At 37.3% G+C, this 20255-nt stretch overlaps 2 protein-coding genes across 2 annotated transcripts; both read left to right on the forward strand.

The window, feature by feature from the left end:
- Positions 1-654: 654 nt before the first annotated feature.
- On the forward strand, positions 655-4715 carry LOC134654149 (superoxide dismutase [Mn], mitochondrial). Its single transcript, XM_063509593.1, has 5 exons — positions 655-782; positions 943-1121; positions 2128-2266; positions 3612-3766; positions 4470-4715. Exons 1-5 carry the CDS (start codon positions 751-753, stop codon positions 4613-4615), a joined length of 651 nt encoding a protein of 216 aa, XP_063365663.1. The 5' UTR covers positions 655-750; the 3' UTR covers positions 4616-4715.
- A 13034-nt stretch (positions 4716-17749) lies between these two features.
- LOC134654355 (uncharacterized) lies at positions 17750-18850 on the forward strand. Its single transcript, XM_063509819.1, has one exon. The coding sequence runs from the start codon at positions 17750-17752 to the stop codon at positions 18848-18850; it is 1101 nt and encodes a 366-aa protein (XP_063365889.1).
- Positions 18851-20255: the final 1405 nt, after the last annotated feature.

Consider the following 20255-nt stretch of genomic DNA (forward strand, 5'->3'; position numbering starts at 1 on the left):
TATTTATCTCGGTCGTTTATTAGCATGTCTGAAACAGAGCGAATTTCCTTAGTGTTGCCAGATTCGTAAAAAATTACGCAAATTCAACGAAAATATGGTTAGTTTTTGGCTTCACTACATAGTATAAAACAAAGTCGCTTCCCACTGTCTGTCTGTATGCTTAGATCTTTAAAACTGCGCAACGGATTTTGATGCGGTGTTTTTAAATAGATAGCGAAGCCGGGCGGTCCACTAGTATTTTATAATGCCAAAATCTGTCAGTCACAATACTCACAAAGATTCATGTAACTTATAATGGGAGTTTTGAGAAGTTATAATTATGTAGTTCGGTTTTGTTTTCGTATTAACATATTATTTTATTACAATTCTTTATGAAATGTAATATACGAAAATAATGCTTTGTAATTTTTCTTTTCAAATTATCAGGGTGAGCCTCATGCGACCTTTGCGGCTGCATCAAATTTCACCAAAATTAGTATTGGTAAAAATATTTTTGCGATTTTTACGAAAATACAATCGCAACACCATATTTGACAGTGTGCGCTGTCAGTTGATATCTGTCAAAGCGTCTCACAGCTGACATCTGTCATATTGGAATTTGCAAGCACTACCCACCTTTAATTGCATAATCACATCATTCTCTTTTATTATTGAAACTGATATTGTTATCTTTAGGTGCTAAAGGCGACTAGAAATTCGCCGGTTATCAAACGCCTTCAAATATCTCATAGTTCAACTTCAACTTTCACCATGTTCGCGTCTCGGAAGCTCGGAAAGTTGATGTAAATTCATAATTTATTTAATTGCCGGTGCCGATTTTACATGTCCATACTTTGCAAGCGCTCGCTAACTTATTAATAAAATTAACATACTGCGCGACAGGGAGTTTGAAACTTTGAACAATAAGTGACAGTAACGTTTAACTTTTAATTATTTTTTTAGGCGTGTGGCGGGCGCGTGCCGTCAGAAGCACACACTGCCAGACCTGCCGTATGAGTACAGCGCCCTGGAGCCGGTGATCAGCCGCGAGATCATGGCGCTGCATCACAGCAAGCACCACGCCACCTACGTTGCGAACTTGAATGCTGCTGAGGAGAAACTGGCTGCTGCACAAGCTAAAGGTAGGTTTAAATTTAATACTTGGGAATTTAAATACCTTAGGATATTCCACCTGTCCAATGTGCATTTGCGTCTCACATTTTGCATGGAGAGAGAGTGAGACGCAAAGCACATTGGACCAAGATATTGGACAGGTGAAATACCAACCTTATGATCCAACCTTATATATTTATTTGTGAAGAGTGAAGTTTATTCACATTGTCATGATTTACTTGATTAACATTATTTTCCTTTTTTATATTGTCTGAATTTGACAGCAGCAGACACAGATGCCTTAGTGGGGCTTCTCAGTGCCGTGAAGTTCAACGGAGGTGGACATATAAACCACTCCATTTTCTGGTGCAATTTAACAGCAGAGAAGACTGAACCAAGTTGTTCCTTACAGCAAGCTATAGAGCAGTTAATATTACTTTATTTGATAGAGTTGCATTATCTTGATCTTGAGCCATTTTAGATAATACTATTTAGGTTCAGTTTTACCAGTCTTAGTCTAGATTACTTTTATTAAGTTAACACATTTAGTCTTGTTTAGTTAAAGTGTAATATCAGTATTATAGTTATTTATTATGAAACTAATTTTGGAAACTGGCATAATTTTAAAAACAGATGAGTTTAAAACCTGGCTTGCTCCCAAGTTGCCAAGGTTGTTAAAATTCTTTCTGCATCTAAGACTGCATTTGAAAAAAATGAGTTTTAAATTTCAAAGTTCTTCTAGGACTTACGCAGTACATTGTCTGTCAATGTCTAAGTAACTGAACTGTTAATTTAATACATATGAAAAATTGCACTTTACAAAGCTGATAATGTGATGTAATTTTTTTTGACAAATAGTTACCTAGCATAAAACACATGACATCATTTGATTAAAATGTGCTCATTCCAGATTTGAAAAGCTTAACAGCATTAGAGCTCATTAACCTAGTCACTGAGAATTTCTCACATTTGTGTCCATTCCTTCAAAATTTTTGTCAATATCTATTTAATTACCATGTCATAAATTTCAAACAGGTGACATTGACACCGTCATCAACCTGGCCCCGGCCCTCAGATTCAATGGTGGTGGCCACATCAACCACTCCATTTTCTGGCAGAATCTCTCCGCCAACGGCGGAAAGCCCTCCGACCAGCTCACCAAGGCTATCAATCAGTAATACAAGTTTTATTATGCATGGATTGCTTCTAGCATTTGCTTCAATCCTGGTTACCTACTTATTTGATTAGCAATTGCAATTTGCAGAAGCATTTTTCAGCCACACTCAAAATTGTACTGTAACTGTGCAAGAGTAACACCTCTGGAGTTGTAGGCTACCATCCAGTAGGTCCATAGGCTACGGTGACTGCTTAACATCAGGGCCGTGTGTTTGTTTGCCACCGACGTGGTATAAAAAAGTAAAAGATTCAATTTGAAGTGGACAGAATGAATGGAAAAGTGTCAAGTATTGCAACCACATGAACCACATGATTCACATAAATAAATAAATAAATATTATAGGACATTATTACACAAATTGACTAAGCCCCACGGTAAGCTCAAGGAAGCTTGTGTTGTGGGTACTCAGACAACGATATATATAATATACAAATACTTAAATACATAGAAAACAACCATGACTCAGGAACAAATATCTGTGCTCGTCACACAAATAAATGCCCTTACTGGGATTCGAACCCAGGACCGCGGCTTCACAGGCAGGGTCACTACCCACTAGGCCAGACCGGTCGTCATATTTTGCAATAAAATCCTAATTGAACCATTTACTCTTATCATGGATCAATTGAGGGTTTAGTTAGAGGAGGTACTTGCTTCTGTCACTTGCAGATGTATTTGAAACTAACCTTTTTAGAAATGTCTTCAACTTCAAATCCTCGGTTCCATTGCACTCGAATCGTGTTTTTTTAATTGTCTATGTGGTTTTGTTTTTTCAAACTGTTTGTTTTGTCTGTGATAACAGTTACCCTTGGCGTGTCTCCACTAATCTGTGTTACACCTGATAGCTTGGGGTCACCTTTTTGTTGGCATTAACCTCTCTTTGAGATTAACATTGTTTTGTCTATAATCTATAATATCATAGATAACATGTGTACTTAGTTAGACTACTTGTATTATTATATTATAGCCTAATTTACTTAACTTTAGTTTACAGAAGTTGTACTTGTTGTAGAAAATAGTAATTTTACGGAACATACGTAACATAGGTACACATCTTGTTCTACTAGTTGTTATTCTATAAAATACCTCATTCTTCGGCTCAGGCGCGTTTTCCGGGCGGGGCGTGAGCGTTTTGTATGTAAAAGCGGCGCGCCCCGCTCACGCCGCGCCCGGAAAACTCGCCTGTGTGACGAAGCCTTTCAAACTGAACTCTTTCACTAGAAAACTCCTGAATTTTAAGTTTTTATTTGATGGCAGGAATGTCTGTGATATTGTCCGGTTTTCTGTGGATAATGTGAAATATTATCTTACAAAATAATTATTAATTCTTCTATGTTTCCAGGGACTTTGGTTCTGTAGAGAACATGAAGAATCAGCTTGCGGCCTCGTCTGTGGGCGTCCAGGGTTCGGGTTGGGGCTGGCTCGGTTACAACAAGCAGATGAAGAAGCTGCAGATTGCCACTTGCTCCAACCAGGACCCTCTACAGGCCACTACTGGTAACCACTCTGTTACATGAACCACTTTATAATTTACGGCTACTTTGCTAAAGGCCTCTAGAACCCCCACCGAAGTCACCGATAAATGCATGAGATTGCAGCATTTGATCAATCAGTTGAATTTTTTACAAGTTCTTAGTGTGCAATTCTTAAAATCTCCAGGCGATTTGTTGCAAGGTCTGTAGAGGCCTTAAGTACAGTCCAGACGAGCTGGGAAAATCGACCGATTTGATCAGGAAAATAATAGGTGCCAATCTCATCTAGCGTCCACACGTACACAATTTAATCACCAATTTGCATTCCATAGATACTAACTTCGAAAAGTGGCATTTTCCGTCCGTCCGCACCTGCTGATTGATCGGGGAATCAAATTGGCGTTTGCGTCCGCACGTCCTGATTTGATCGGACAATTTCATCAGATTGGCGAAAAATTGTCTCGTCTGGACTCCACTTAAATAATTTTACTTTTTTTAAACGATTATGACCTGGCTTTAAGTATTTTAAGCCAATTTTAATTTTATCATTTTTGCCAATGGACAGGCGTTTTTGCTTCGATATTCGTCAATGTTGCCATATACGGGATTTTCCCTGGATTTCTCCAAGCCTTAACTTGTCAAGTAAAAATGGATGACAAAAGTGTGGGGGATCCTCTCCTGTTTTTTACCAGAGATTAAAGAAGAGTAACAATTTTATATATTAACAGGATTGGTGCCACTTTTCGGTATTGACGTCTGGGAGCACGCCTACTACCTCCAATACAAGAACGTTCGCGCCGACTATGTAAAAGCCATCTTCGATGTCGCCAACTGGGCCGATATCTCGGCCAGGTACGACAAGGCCCTGAAGTAAACTGCATTTATGGTTTAACCTTTTTAGATATACAAGCTTTAATCACATAGTGATTTAGTTGTGATACCTGTGAACATCATTATAATTTATAAGTGAATTATGGTTACGTGTTTTTATTTATCCCCTTGTCTCTATCAACTTATTCAACTCCTTTTACAGTCCGAGCTCCGAGAATTCAGAAGTTCTTATACCAAAAATTATTGAAATGTTTCTTTGTACACCAATAGCGCCGATTTTTTTCTTAAGTAGACATCTTTATAACAAACTAGCTTTTGCCCGCGACTTCGTCTGCGTGGAACTAGTAATTTGGTTTGGAGAGCTTTTTTTAAAATCCAATCTGATTTTTATCGATTTACCATACAAACTTCTACCTCCCTTTTCACCCTCTTAAAGGGTGATTTCTGGGATAATAACTACCCTATGTCCGTCCCCGGGACTAAAACTATCTCCATACCAAATTTCATCTAAATCGGTTCAGCGGTTGTTGTTTGCCCATACAAACTTCCACCCCCCTTTTCACCCCCTTAAGGGGTGAGTTCTGGGATAAAAAGTATCCTATTTCCTTTCCCGGGACTTAAACTACCCCTATACAAAATTTCAACTAAATCGGTTCAGCGGTTTAAGCGTGAAGAGGTAACAGACAGACAGACACACTTTCGCATTTATAATATTAGTAAGGATAACTCTTTGGCTACAAGCTTTTATTACTGAATTTATTCATTAAAATGAACTCATGAGTGTTATATTCTATGTTTAATATTTTATTAAGACTAGTGTTAAGACTAAATTATTGAGATTTTATCATGTGAAGATACCTTTACATGACTACTTTGACAGTTCTCTATATGACAGCCGTGACTTCGTTTAGAAACGGAAAAACGCCTTAATGAAAAAAAAACGAGTAATTTCGTTTCGACGTTTGTTCGGTGATTTGTGTGTTGTGATCGGAAATAAATAAATAAAAAGAATATCCCGGGACATTCGTACTTTCTGACTCAGTTTTAGTATCCTGCAATTTCCACACCTTTCGTCCGTGAAGAGGTAAGTGCCGATTTACATTTGTAATGCGCAATTTAACAGCAGAAAGTTGAGTGGGATCACATAGAAGTGTTATTGATTTTTCAGCGAACTAACCAGACGTTGCTACAATTTCAGGGGCTTGTACATTGAGTGAAAAAGTAAAACTAAATTAATATTTATTTATCGCGGTTAATCAAAACACCATGCTAAGTTTAATTATACTATATATTTGTTACTTTCATGGAGTTCTGAAAGGGAGGTCGACAATTCGGTGTTTCGTAAAGAATTAACTCGCCGTTACGCTTTATGATTATCTAGGTTTTATTCCGTTGGCTATTAAAAATAGAATACCTTGTTATTTTAATACGATTCAAAGAGATTCTTGATAAATACATGAGTTATATGATTCATCATACTAATTGTTAGGTAAGTAAGGCTATACATTCACATATGTTAGCCAGATGGCCTTTCCTCATCTTATATAGACATTTGTATTTTTATTGACTGTATTATACAGTATACTTGATTTTTTAATTCATAAAGTGTAACAATTAATGACGATGCTATATTGGTAGTGTTTTTTTAAACTTGGTAGTCGGCTATATACTGCTCTACAATTTTGTAATTTAAATCAAAAACAATAGCTTAATCTTCTTCTTCTTCCTCGATTCCTCATGACTGAGGGTCGCGACCACATGAGGTCATTATTTTGTGCACTCTCCATTCTGCACGATTTTCCGCCTAATAGTAGATTTGCTAGCTTAATAGTAGATTGTTAACCAAGGCTGCACTCCTAAGGTAAAAGGCCGTATTTTCAAAGAACACTATATGAAAATACGGCCTTTTACCTTAGGAGGGCAGAAGGGATGAAAGGTACTCATTCCTGCAGAGGCATAGAGAAATATAGTAAGACAAGAGTGCTCACTCCATACATCAGTTCAAACTATTAATTTCAGTGTCTACATCTAGCATCGAGTAGCGGAACTATCAGTACTGCTACTTGATAATAGATGTAGCACCAACCGGAAAGTCTTATCTCAACAGCATAAGACTTTCTGGTTGGTGCTACATCTATTGTTAAGTAGCAGTACTGATAGTTCCGCTACTCGATGCTAGATGCTAATAGTCTTTTTGGTACTAAAACTGATATATGGAGTGAGCACTCTATGTATTTTTTTTCTCTATGGCAGAGGTAGGTACTTTGGTGCTCGATCGCAGTGAGAGTGCCAATAGTTTTAGGCTGAAATTATGCCTTTCACCTGAGTTAAACACTCTAATTTTCATTTCGAATATGGGGAAAGTAAAATGCATGTTTTTAGGGTTTCGTACCCAAAGGGTAAAAACGGGACCCTATTACTAAGACTCCGCTGTCCGTCCGTCCGTCTGTCACCAGGCTGTATCTCACGAACCGTGATAGCTAGACAGTTGAAATTTTTACAGATGATGTATTTCTGTTGCCGCTATAACAACAAATACTAAAAACAGAATAAAATAAAGATTTAAGTGGGGCTCCCATACAACAAACGTGATTTTTGACCGAAGTTAAGCAACGTCGGGCGGGGTCAGTACTTGGATGGGTGACCGTTTTTTTGCTTGTTTTGCTCTATTTTTTGTTGATGGTGCGGAACCCTCCGTGCGCGAGTCCGACTCGCACTTGGCCGGTTTTTTAATTCAGTGGTGAATTAGCCAATTGAATTGAATTGTCGGTGAGGATAAATATTTTGATGTGGTAATGATGTAATGTATATGTGTAAATTTTTGCAATACAATAGCACAAAAATATACCTTTATTAACTTTATTATACAACAAGGATAGGAAAAAATGTATTGGTTTTAATTGGAGAGCTAAAAATAATAATATTGATATTAAAAGTGATTGAAAGTTTTTGATATTTTGTTTGGTTGTATAATTTGTGTTTTAAAGTATTTCTGTACTTTCACATACAGGGTGGATTTTCTTTTTGGGTCAGTAAGGGCAGCTACCAGATCCCGTGCCGCTACGAGAAAACGGTCTAAGAAGACCTTCCCTCGATTTCAAATTAATGAAGATTGGCTTTTACAGATTTTGGAAAAAACATACAGGGTGCGAGAAAAAGGTCATTTTTGACAAACTTTTTTTTTGATGCCAATCGATCCCATTCCTATTAAGGATCAAAAGCTTGTATGGAACCAAAAAAAAATTTCCGGCTAGAAAAGCCACAAATCGAGGAAAACTTTTCCCATACAATTTGTATGAAAATGAAAACTTATTTTTCACATGCTGTTTTTGTATGCCAATCGATTCCATTCCTATCCAGTATCAATAGTTTCCTAGGGGTAAACTTACGGTAATGTACTAAAAAGCCACAAATTAATAAAAACTTTTTCCATACATTTACTATGGGGAAAATGTGAAATGTTATTCTCAATTTTCTATCTCGCCCATCAGTCCTACAGCAATGTCTTCATACAGTATTGTGGTCCTTAAATGTAATAGGACCAAAAAAAAATTTCCGGCTAGAAAAGCCACAAATCGAGGAAAACTTTTCCCATACAATTTGTATGAAAATGAAAACTTTTATTTTTCACATGCTATTTTTGTATGCCAATCGATTCCATTCCTATCCAGTATCAATAGTTTCCTAGGGGTAAACTTACGGTAATGTACTAAAAAGCCACAAATTAATAAAAACTTTTTCCATACATTTACTATGGGGAAAATGTGAAATGTTATTCTCAATTTTCTATCTCGCCCATCAGTCCTACAGCAATGTCTTCATACAGTATTGTGGTCCTTAAATGTAATAGGACTGATTGGCCAGATAGAAAATTGAGAATAACATTTCACATTTTCCCCATAGTAAATGTATGGAAAAAGTTTTCTTTAATTTGTGGCTTTTTAGTACATTACCGTAAGTTGACCCCAAAGAAACTATTGATACTGGATAGGAATGGAATCGATTGGCATACAAAAATAGCATGTGAAAAATAAAAGTTTTTATTTTCATACAAATTGTATGGAAAAAGTTTTCCTCGATTTGTGGCTTTTCTAGCCGGAAATTTTTTTTTGGTTCCATACAAGCTTTTGATCCTTAATAGGAATGGGATCGATTGGCATCAAAAAAAAAGTTTGTCAAAAATGACTTTTTTCTCGCACCCTGTATGTTTTTTCCAAAATCTGTAAAAGCCAATCTTCATTAATTTGAAATCGAGGGAAGGTCTTCTTAGACCGTTTTCTCGTAGCAGCACGGGATCTGGTAGCTGCCCTCACTGACCCAAAAAGAAAATCCACCCTGTATAGGATTATCACATATAGGATTATATTTTATTGATATTTGTATTCACGCTTAAGTCGCTAAACAGCAGCAACCGAACAACGCAAAGTTAAGGACGTGATATAAAACTAGAGCAAGTACTATTATTTACTCTGTTACTAGAGTAAGTGGCGCTATAGACGACAAAGTAAGTTCCAATTATAAATATTGCATTCCAATTATCTTCCTAGAATTATCGTGTGGCGCTGGCGCCATGACGCCTACTAATTATCCTGCCGTGCCACGCATAGTGTTGGTTAAGACTCGAGCCCTTTTAGTCCTTTGCTTTAAGACTAGACTCAATTTTTCAGACTAATAATTAAGTCTACTTAAAGCTAAACTTGAGTTCTGAGTCAATGACTTCAAATCTTTTGTAGAGGCTTGAGAGCTCTTTAGAGAATTGTCTATTTTTCAACAAAACAATTCTAAACGCATTGTCTCTACATAATATGTATGAGTTAGGTACACGAATCAAAATCATACAATAACGCCTATTTTATTTACTTTTAATTTAGACAAAACCTACATAATTGATGATGGAGTTATTTTGAGTTGCGCTTAAAAAATAGACGACTCGGAAGTTTTTTAAGCGCAGAGAGTCGTAAAAATCAGTAGAATTCTTCAAATTTAGACTCCTCGGTCTCGAGTTTCTACCATCACTAGCCATGCGTTCGCCTAAACTGAAGAAAAAATACATAGAGTGCTCACTCCATACATCAGTTCAGACTATTAATTTCAGTGTCTACATCTAGCATCGAGTAGCGGAACTATCAGTACTGCTACTTGACAATAGATGTAGCAGTACTGATAGTTCCGCTACTCGTTGCTAGATGCTAATAGTCTTTTTGGTACTAAAACTGATGTATGGAGTGAGCACTCTATGTATTTTTTTCTCTATGACTGTACCTAACGGGTCTAACCTACCTCAATTGCATTATGCATAACTATAATAACACGGTCGGACGTTAGTGGGAACGTGTTGGTAGATAGGTCATGTTTTGCGTTAGGGTGTCCAGGATCCAGGATAATGTTAGTTGCAAGTATTATTTTTGCAACAGTGTTGGCAAAGTTGCGTAATATAAATAAATAAAAACATATACTTGAAATCATTTATTCGTGGGCACAAATACAGAAGTGAAAACTATACAAAACATAAAAACATAGGAAGGAGCAAGTACCACGAAACGAAATGGTTTCATTTCAGCATGATGCTGGGGACTTGATAAGTCTTGACGCTATATGGAAAGGATTTAGGATATTGGGTATTTTATCTGAATGAACATACCTATAAAAAAAATCTGGCATCTTATTTTACCTCAAAGCCCCGGACAAAACCTAGTTGTTTTAGGTACATACAAACAATTCAATACAAACACTCTTTATTGCACACCTCATTACAGAAGACAATACTATAACAGAAAAGAAGAGGTTAAACAACAGGCGGTCTTATCGCTAAAAAGCGATCACTTCCAGACAAAATTTAGGTAGCGGAAATACCTAAATTCATGTCATGTTAGTAGGTGTTTCAGATTCAATAAAAGAATACACATCATTATTATGCTTCATGGTTATTTATATGCCTGTTTAAATACGTACGTGTATTTCGTACTAATTCAAAACGGCAGGGATTCAATACGTAGAAAAATTACAGCGAACCTGCAAATTAATGAAACTATCCCTACTAGTTCTGAAAGCATGGACACACACGTCGATAGGTATCGCAGCGGCGCCTCACGCGACGCGGTGAATGCACTTGGATCCATACACTATTTAGGTTCCCTGTCTTAGTCCTCTCGGCCTGCAATGCGGACGGCTCGAACTGAATGACGCGACGCACGCCAGATGAAACAAGGCAGGCAATGTCGCTCACCTGATCTTAACGGGCCAAGGGCCCGTTTCTCAAAAGCTTGTAATTTGTAATACAAGCGGATGTCACTTTTTGACAGTTTTAGTTTGAAAGGGACTTCCACTTGTGTTACAAGTTACAAGCTTTTGAGAAACGGGCTCAGATGGAGATATAGGTGCTGATTTTATACATCTTTCTTGTTTGCAATAGTTACGAGATTATAGAGTTACATACAATTTTGATTCCGGCCAAATCTCGGGGCGCTATACCTACATACAAATAGTTACCTACTCATAAGCATTATTTAGATTGAAAACCAGGGTTTCTCTAGAACCAGGCATACTCGTATTAGAGCGTTACTAACACTAACGTTTTAGTTTCTTTGCCGACAAATGCTTGAAAACTTTAATTGATCTGGGCGTCTGTTTATTTCTTTAAAAAACAACTTAGCTAACTACTCGGTCGAACTTGATCTAAAGGGCGTATATTAATAATGTATAGGTACTACGTTATATTATACGTGTTGTGTATATTATACTGAAATGTCCTTCCTACCTTATACGCACACGAGAAGGCTCTTAATGTTTCTATTTGTTCAAAGTTTTCATTGTTCTTGACTTGAGTATAGGAGGCCGCTGAATTCAGCTTCGTCAAGCCTTTAGGTCGACTTCCACGGTCGGAACACCTACATTGCTTAATTTAGCAACGGATTTTCACGTCAGAACTCGTACATACGTACCTGTACCTATGTACGTATATATTATTAAATGCATTTGAAATTAATCTATCGCCTGATTACTCTTTCCAGCAGGGCATTGAGAGCATTCCAGATGGCAGAGTCCGTCCTTAATACTCGCAACTAAAAATTGTCTTCATAGTAGGTACCTGTGAAAGGCCAGTGCACTATTGTCTCATTACATTTTTAATAATCATTCTTAAAAGCCTTCAGCTGTCCAGACAACAGTGAAGCACCCAAGCCAATGACCTTAGTCACAAGCCGAACCGATATTAGGGGAAAGAGCGTGTTGACGAACTCTAAATGGAATCAGGAAATTACCCATCTCCGAGATCAGGCGAGTCTTTTTCTCTTGTTCCGTAAGTCCCTCGTTACTAAGTTGTTTATGGTAACATTTTGTTATGACAATTTACAGATCTTTGTTTATGAGATACGTAGTGTGTGGACCCTAAATAAATAATTTGATTTATTCTGTTTGTTGAGATTATGATTATAGATATCTTATGGTATATTTAAAAAAGAACTTATAGTAATAGTTTAACTGTTTAGACGACAACGGTTTCACTCACTTGAATTTTTAGTCGCTATTGGCGACATGTTTCGGGCCCTTCGGGGGTCCTTCCTCAGGCTCGAGTGCTCGCGGCGACTGCAACTCGTGCACTGATCACGCCGCCCGCCTCGTCGCTTTTTGCGCGCGCGCAGGGGGGGGGGGGGAGGGGGAAAATTCAAGTGAGTGAAACCGTTGTCGTCTAAACAGTTTAAAATATGTCTCACGAAAGTTTAACATCGAATAGTTTGACTGTTTTAAGGATTGTCAAATTTCAAGCGAATTTCACAGGAAACAGGAAACTTTTAATGTGTTTCGAACAGTGTAGTACTGCTCCAAAGACGTTTAGTTAAATGCACCGTTTATGCAGCAAAATGTATGAAACTGTGACAAACGCAAATGGACTATGACAAAATCGCATAGTACCTATACGCAGCGTCAAATTCCAGTGTAGTCCGCACTTTACGGTGCGTCTTCTTATGAGAAGAGTTTAATATGAGATTATGAAAATAAATGAAAACACTGTGTTATGTACTTGTATTGTGCAATACAACAATAAAGCGTTTTACTACTACTACTACTACTACTACATATAGCTGCTATTTTCAGCTATTTTCGATGAAACCCCCGTCCAAATCCTTTCAAAGTTTCAGTTTGCGGTAGCACAGCCCCGAAAGGAACAAGTCTTTGAAAGGCTCACACGGCTCGGACCTTTTAGAACAGAACGCTACAATAGAGCGAAAAGGAAAATAAAAAGCACTCTAAAACCTATTAGAGTCTGTGCGGAAAGAGAAGAGTCGTGGAATATACGGGGCCCAATACATTCCACGACTCTTCTCTTTCCGCACAAACTCTAAAAGCAATAGTTTGCTGCTCCGCCTCAGAGATGCTTGATTCCTTTTTATGAAGTGTCTTTAAAAGCACACATTTTCTGGTTCGAGTTTTAATTTTGGCGTTATTCATAAAGTCAATCAAATCTAACATGCCGTTGGTGATCGATCGTTCGTCTCTTTCCGTCGTTTTGACAATTGGCCTGATGACAAATTTTGAAATCCCTTTTATTATTGACGGTACACCTGTACTGGTTCCGAAACACAATATTTCAGCTATACTCATAAGATTTAACATAAATAATAGCATTTTTTTATAGCTAGTTTAAACCTCGCGCGAAAACGCCCGCAAGCCATTTGTGACGTCATTAATCAGTTGGTGATAGACATTGTTTACATACTTACAGTTACGAATTTTCCCTTGAATCCGAATGATATTGTTAATTCAGCACCATATATTATAATTAGGGATGATAAATACATTACAAACATTAATCACAATAACTCATTTTATACAAAAACTCTCACACGGTTGCAATTTAAGTTGAATTATTTAGATACATGCAAATTCTGAGTGAAATCACCGAGCGCCGGTTTTACTTTTTAATTTTTCATTTTTTCTGGTTCTACAGCCAACATGGCAATGATAGTTCCATTCAGCCAAATAATTAAAAAAGTTTTTTTGGTGAAATATCGTATTATTTAGCATTTTATTTATTTACAAATAAATATTTACTTTACATCGTGTAATAATATTTTTGGACGTAATAAATGTTTAGTGGCGAAATAATATTTTTTTTAACTTCCAAACTCTTTGGTATACGTAATATCCTCTAAGGATTTCAGTTATTCTAGAAACAAGGGTGAACTTGGCTGTACGATATTTATAAATAGGTAAGTATGCCAATTTACTTAAGCCTGCTTTGAAACTTTAGACCATGGATTGGATACCAGTATTTTTTTCAAACCGGTTTCGTACAATGACCCCAAACTAGTTTAGACATACTTAGACATAGACATAGAATTTTTTTATTTAACACCACATTGAAAAATGTTTACAGGCAATGCTACAAAGCCTACAAAACATTACAAGCCTTAGAATTAAACTTAAATAGGCACAAATTAATATGTTATGTGTGTTGTGTAGGTATGTAAACGCTAGAATGACACTAATTTGAGTAGGTATGTAAACTTTATTCTTTACTAGCTTCTGTCCGCGACTTTGTCTGCGTGGAATGACGACGATGATTGATAAAATCCATCCTGTCTTTCCCCGGGTCTCAAACTATCTCCGTACCAAAATTTGTGTAAATCGGTTCAGCGGTTTAAGCGTGAAGAGGTAACAGATAGACAGACAGAGTTACTTTCACATTGAATGTTAAGTAGGTTAGTAGGCAGAGGTGGATTGACATTTAGTGTTAACAGCATAATAAAACTGATTGATCATTAGATGTATTGTACATTAGGTACTTGTTCTTAAGTTTTATCAGCCCTCCATCGGGTTCTTAAGTACCCAAACTTTTTCGTTACCTCCTAATAGCTCCAAGTTGTTAAATAAGCGCTTAATAGCTTTGCCACTCAGCGGGCCAAAGGTGGTTGCGATTTTATCGCCCTCAACTTTTCCGTCACTTTCTAATAAGTATATGAGTGCAAAAATGACGCATGACACGAATAGACGATAGAATTGCAACCATCGGTCGTTACAGGACTGTTATTCATCGCTTATCAAACATTGCTAAAGGTAAACCAGTCTAGGTCCGATCTCTGATTACATATAGTTGTTAAGATTTTCCAGATCTCTTTCTAATGGTTAGTTTGGGGGCGGCTGAAGTTCACACGTTTCTCGTTCAATTACCTCTAATGTAATGCCTCTTTATTTATTTTTTGCTGGATATATTACTTGTATACGCATATTATACTTCCAGAATAGTGTTACATAACATAAACTCGTGTTTATGTGTGTTTGATATGCAAATAGCGCTTTGAAAGGAAAGCTAACAAGTCTGAAGCTTCTTTAGCTTTTTAAATGTGTTTTATGAATCGTAAAATGTTTGCTTTACGACTGAAGTTACACTTAAATTCTATGAATTAGGTTTTCTGTATAAATTGTACATTTAAGATATGACTTGGTTCAAAATAAATAAAGACAACATTTCTTCGACATTTAGACATGTAGAGAGAGGGAGAGCTTTTAATAAATCGTGATGTGGGTTGTATGTTTGCGTGTAAAAGGTTTTTCCATAGCCGCGGTATGTAAATATTGGTAGAACGAGGAGATCTCTATGTGTTGACAGCGTATTTTAATCCGAAGCGTTATTACCTAATGTGTTTTAGCATTTTTTATCCTAAATTTCATTTTAGTTGCTACCCCGACTGTCGAAGAATATATGTAGTATGATATTTTGATATATATTAGGTATGCCTAAAGTTTCCTTCTGGATTTCGGGATTTTAACAATCAGAATTTGAAAGAGGAAAGTCCGATATCAATCACCATTATAGTAAAAAAATCTAAGTCAGAATGTCACTAACTGGGGTCATTTTGCACCTAAGTGCGCAATTGTCGGGTTCGCGGGTCTAAGGATTAATTTACACGTTTTATTTATCTTGTGGCATAATCCCTGATCTGAAATTTGGATTTGAGAAACGAAATTCTTCCTCCTAGAGGAACTAGCCGGTCTAGAAGAGATGCCTTTCAAATACATAAACATCAGTAAATGGAGGGCAAAATATTACGTCTCAGAAAAGATATGATTTCCATAACGATTTATAGTAGATGTAGTAGCTAATTTAATAGTCTGCCAATAAGGAAGGGTGTTTGTCGTTTAAATAGATGTAATGTAAAATAAAAGTGCAATAATATTAAAGGCTCAGAACCGTAGACACCGAGTGGAAAACTAGAGGGTAAAACAATTTAAGGGACAAAGGGACTTTCATAGTAATATACCAAATATTAGTTTAGAAACCTGTTCGACGTGAAATTTAGCTCGCGTGTTGCATATTCAATCTGGTAATTTCACCCAGTACTTCAATTGCTCCAAGTAATTCTAAACTCGGAGCGTAATATCCCAGAGACCTTGAGCGGGGCTTTGTAAAATGTTGACACGCAACTGGATTCCCTGGCGGACTCAGCCTTGAGTGTTGGCCTCTTGTTCGAGAAGGCTTTCAGTTAACCCTTACCATTTGATATTCCTACCCATTTGATATTTCATATTAACCGTTTAAAATCTCGGCACCCTTCATACGATACTGCACGAACTCTGGTCAACTGTCAGTTCAACACATCTACAATGTGGGAAAAGGAGTGGAGAGACAAGCCTCCCGAAAGCCTGGGCACTATTATCAACCCTACAGTGAAACCACCTGGCTTTCTAATGCCTAGAAAAGAATGGTGTCAGCTAAATAGACTAAGAACCGGTTGTGGACGCTCACGAGCGTTCCTGCACAAATGCGGCTGGGTGGAGTCTCCGAGGTGTGAGTGCGGTGCTGCGGAGCAGGATGTCGCGCATATCATTCGAGACTGCGCGCTACGCAAATACGACGGAGATCCAGCAGACTTGTTCACCCTTGACGGCGACGTTATCCAATGGATGCAGGGTTTAACCATAAGCCTATAAACGACTGACAATATGCCATACGATTAAATAAATAAATTTGATATTCCTTTCTAGTCATTCGATTTCGAACCATAAGGCTTAGAACGCACTGCGATTAATTTCTTGCGGTTTCAGTCTTGCTAGAGCGTGCACTTATGTTTCAATTCTTATTGTAGAGATGCGTTTTTGTTTTAAGTCACATTAATTCGTAAATTATAAGACGTAACCATAGCTTTAGTTTAATTTATAATTTCTATAATAATTAACCACAACCACACGTTGTTTGTATAATTGACTGACGCGTTGTTATATAAAATTTGCACATACTTCATTTCTGATACTTGTTCATTAATTTTGTTATAATGAACTCACATCACACATTACACGGTCTAAAGGGGCCCACTGATTAACAGTCCGCCGGACGGTATCTGCCTGTCAGTTAGAACAAAGAGTTGACAGCTCCGAACAACTGACAGTCCGATATCGTCCGGCGGACTGGTAATCAGTGGGCCCCTTAAAGCTTGTTTATATCTCTATACTGTTGACTACTTACCGCTTGGCTCTCTTTGTCATCCCTGAGGGCCTACCGCGAACCACGTTCGACGTGTTACCTCCCTGTCACACTTACGTACGAATTTACAAGTGCGACAGAGAGGCAACACGTCGAACGTAGTTCGCGGTAGGCGCTCTGTTTGTATCTAACACGGTACCCAACGATACAGTACAGTGAAATATTATATTAGTCAGCGTAAAATTACTCATGTTACGTTGAAAATGTACAAAGTTTGCGAAAATTCGAATTCACATCGGGAGCAAAATTACAGTTATAGCTGACAACGACTTTTCCAAACCCTTCTTTAGGAATTGGCGCACGACTGAATTGCATGTGGATGGGAATTCAAGTAAAGTTCAGACGAAATGTTAAAGAAAATACAACTGGATGATTACATATGTATTATTTACATATATAGTAGGTATTAGCATTGAGGTGAATCCAAGAATAGGGCAAATCTGTCTGCAGAATAGCCAAAAAAATCTTTATGTAGATAGGTACAAGGTTTCGGTAGTACCTATAGTTATTTTACGGTAGTTTAATAAAAGTACGAGTATTAATTAATAAAATTATGGTTCGTACGACAAAATTCGTCGACTTAAACTCTATACCTATCACAAGAGCTCAAATTCTGCTAGATTTAATAATAATGTCTTAAATGAGGAGTGTGCGCTTGCGCGCGTGTACGATCGGTCGTGCGTGAGGCTGTGAGTCATGGCGGGGTCAACGACCTCTAACGTAATTAAGTGCAAGTCGTGCAATATAGTTATTTGTGAAGTTTTAGCTTTCATACAGAACAAACAGAATGTGATGGACGCAGAAAGTCTTGTGCGGTTGTGTACATCGGCTTTTTCTCAGAAGGAAATAGAAGATGCCAAGAGTTTACTTTTTGACTCGCTCTCAACTAAGGAGAAAAAGGTGTTAAGGAAGAATGCTGGTAAAACTATGCGCGATCTCAACGACGTGATTTCAATATTCAGAAAGACGGACCCCGAGGAGCTGCCGACATTTGTGGCTAGGGATTTGCACCGCTTGCCACCACTGACTTTCGATCACATAGATTGTACCAGAATATTGAAAGATATTATAATACTCAAAAATGAGATCAGTAGTATAAAGAACACATATGCAACAGAACAGCAGCTGAATGACATTAGAAACGAATTGTTAAATTTAAAGCAAGGCTCACTTATGAACACCTACGATTTGAATGTTAACCGTAAACGGGGTGGAGGCGGTATTAAGGATAGCTTTTATTTAAATAGTGGTCCATATGGTCTACCCCCTTTTACGGAAAACGTTACGGTGGGTAGCAGCAGCACTCCGAACAGCAACGGACACACAGCTGATAGGTGCGCGCCCGACACATCGGCAAGTAGAATGCTATCTCCTTCACTCCAAAGGAAGTCGCATACACCTGAGCGGCAATCTAATGTGAGCAGAGAAAAAGAGACGGCGATAAACGATGACGCGCTCATGCATACTGCGCGCGAGAAGGAGCGAGAATCTGCACCCGCGGAGGGTGTATGGCCCAAGTTACCGACGGCGACGGGAATGTTGAACTCGGAGAATCTCGAGGAAAAGGAAGTTACGTCAAAGGAGGATTGGACAAAAGTAGTAAAAAAGTCTAGAAAAAGTCGTTTAATAGTATCCGAAGGAAAGGCGGCGATTAAGGTAGATGGAAAGTTTAAAGCCGTCGAAAGAAGCGTACCATTATTTATAAATAAAGTTGACAAGCAAACCACAGGCACTGATATTATCGAATATATCCGAGAAGAGACAGGCGTGGTTGTTGACCTAAAGACATTGATATAGTATAAAGAACTGGATACCCAATCAGCCGCCAAAAATGGCCCCACAAAAGTGATGTCAAAACAGATCATGCATTACTTTTTCGTTTAGTCTTGTTTGAAACGCTCAAATGTGAAGTTGTCAACAATTACGAAATGTGCCGTTAAAATATGTAAAAATAACAATGATAAAACAAGGAAAAAGGATGGAATGTATTTCTTTCGGTTAGTTCTTTGGATAGCATTACATAATTTATGTAATCTGGTGGTAATTTTATGGTTTTGAATAAATTAATTTGTTAGTACCAAAGAAGGGATGTTAAGGAACAAAAATCTAATGAGTCGATGTGAGGTCAATATTTTTTTATATTTTTATATGGAATTCATAAGAAATAATATTATGTTTAAATTCAAGATTTCCAAGAAAACCTATGCGACGTGCAAAGTGGACTGCTATTTAATTATAGCAAGAGATAGGGGTGATGCAGTTTTAAACAAGGCAAAACGGCACTTGTGTGTTCGGCCCATTTCCCTGTTTCCGACATATACACCACCAATAAGGGCTTATATCGACTAACTGTAAATGCTAAACCTCTCGGAACACAGTGACAACCACAGGATTTTTTTTATAAAGTATAGGTAGACTTTAAAAAAAAATCCAATCAGTATCTAAATGTCCCCGTGCACCCGCGCTATGAGTAAATGTAGATCTTAAATACACAGTTATTTAATAAGTAGAATTTATTTCAAGGAAATTAGTATTTAAAGACGTATACTTACGAATTAAAAATTTGATTTGTTTGAATTTGAACCACGAATTAATTTTATTTGAGCTCCCGATTAAATTAAATTTGTTTTATTTATTACTTCAATTGGTTTTCCTGTACAGTAATACATATTAAAGTGTACCAAAGTGACTCCATTCGTTCATTATTCTCGTTTGATGTTGTTTGACGTAAATATGTCACGTTTAGTGCCATCGGACTAAATTTTTTAACAGTGTTGGTACTTATGTTTGCAAATATGACACTTAATGCTTACGACATTAAGCTCTTTTCTGTACGAAACATTTATCTTGACTCAAAATTTACGTAAGCGTTTTTATCATCAATGCAAATGGTGCGAAACGTCATTGGGATCCACATTTCTTGACGTTTTTGTTCTGCTTTGTGTGTCTATTTCTTTTATATTAAGTCAGTGCCTAAAGAAAATAAATACTCAAAAACAAAACCGCTATGACGCGTATAAAATCTTTGTACCACACACCAAACTATCATTGTTCCTGGACGATCGGCTGTGGCCAGAGGGAATACGGTTTCGACGTTTTGTTTATTTTAATAGAAATGTGTATGAACACAACAATAGTACTGGAAAGGCGCATGACAAGATAAATAATAGTAATAATTGTAATGGTTCAAAGTCTTAATAGA

Source organism: Cydia amplana, chromosome 14 (genome assembly GCF_948474715.1).
Source record: "Cydia amplana chromosome 14, ilCydAmpl1.1, whole genome shotgun sequence".
Lineage (NCBI taxonomy): Eukaryota > Metazoa > Arthropoda > Insecta > Lepidoptera > Tortricidae > Cydia > Cydia amplana.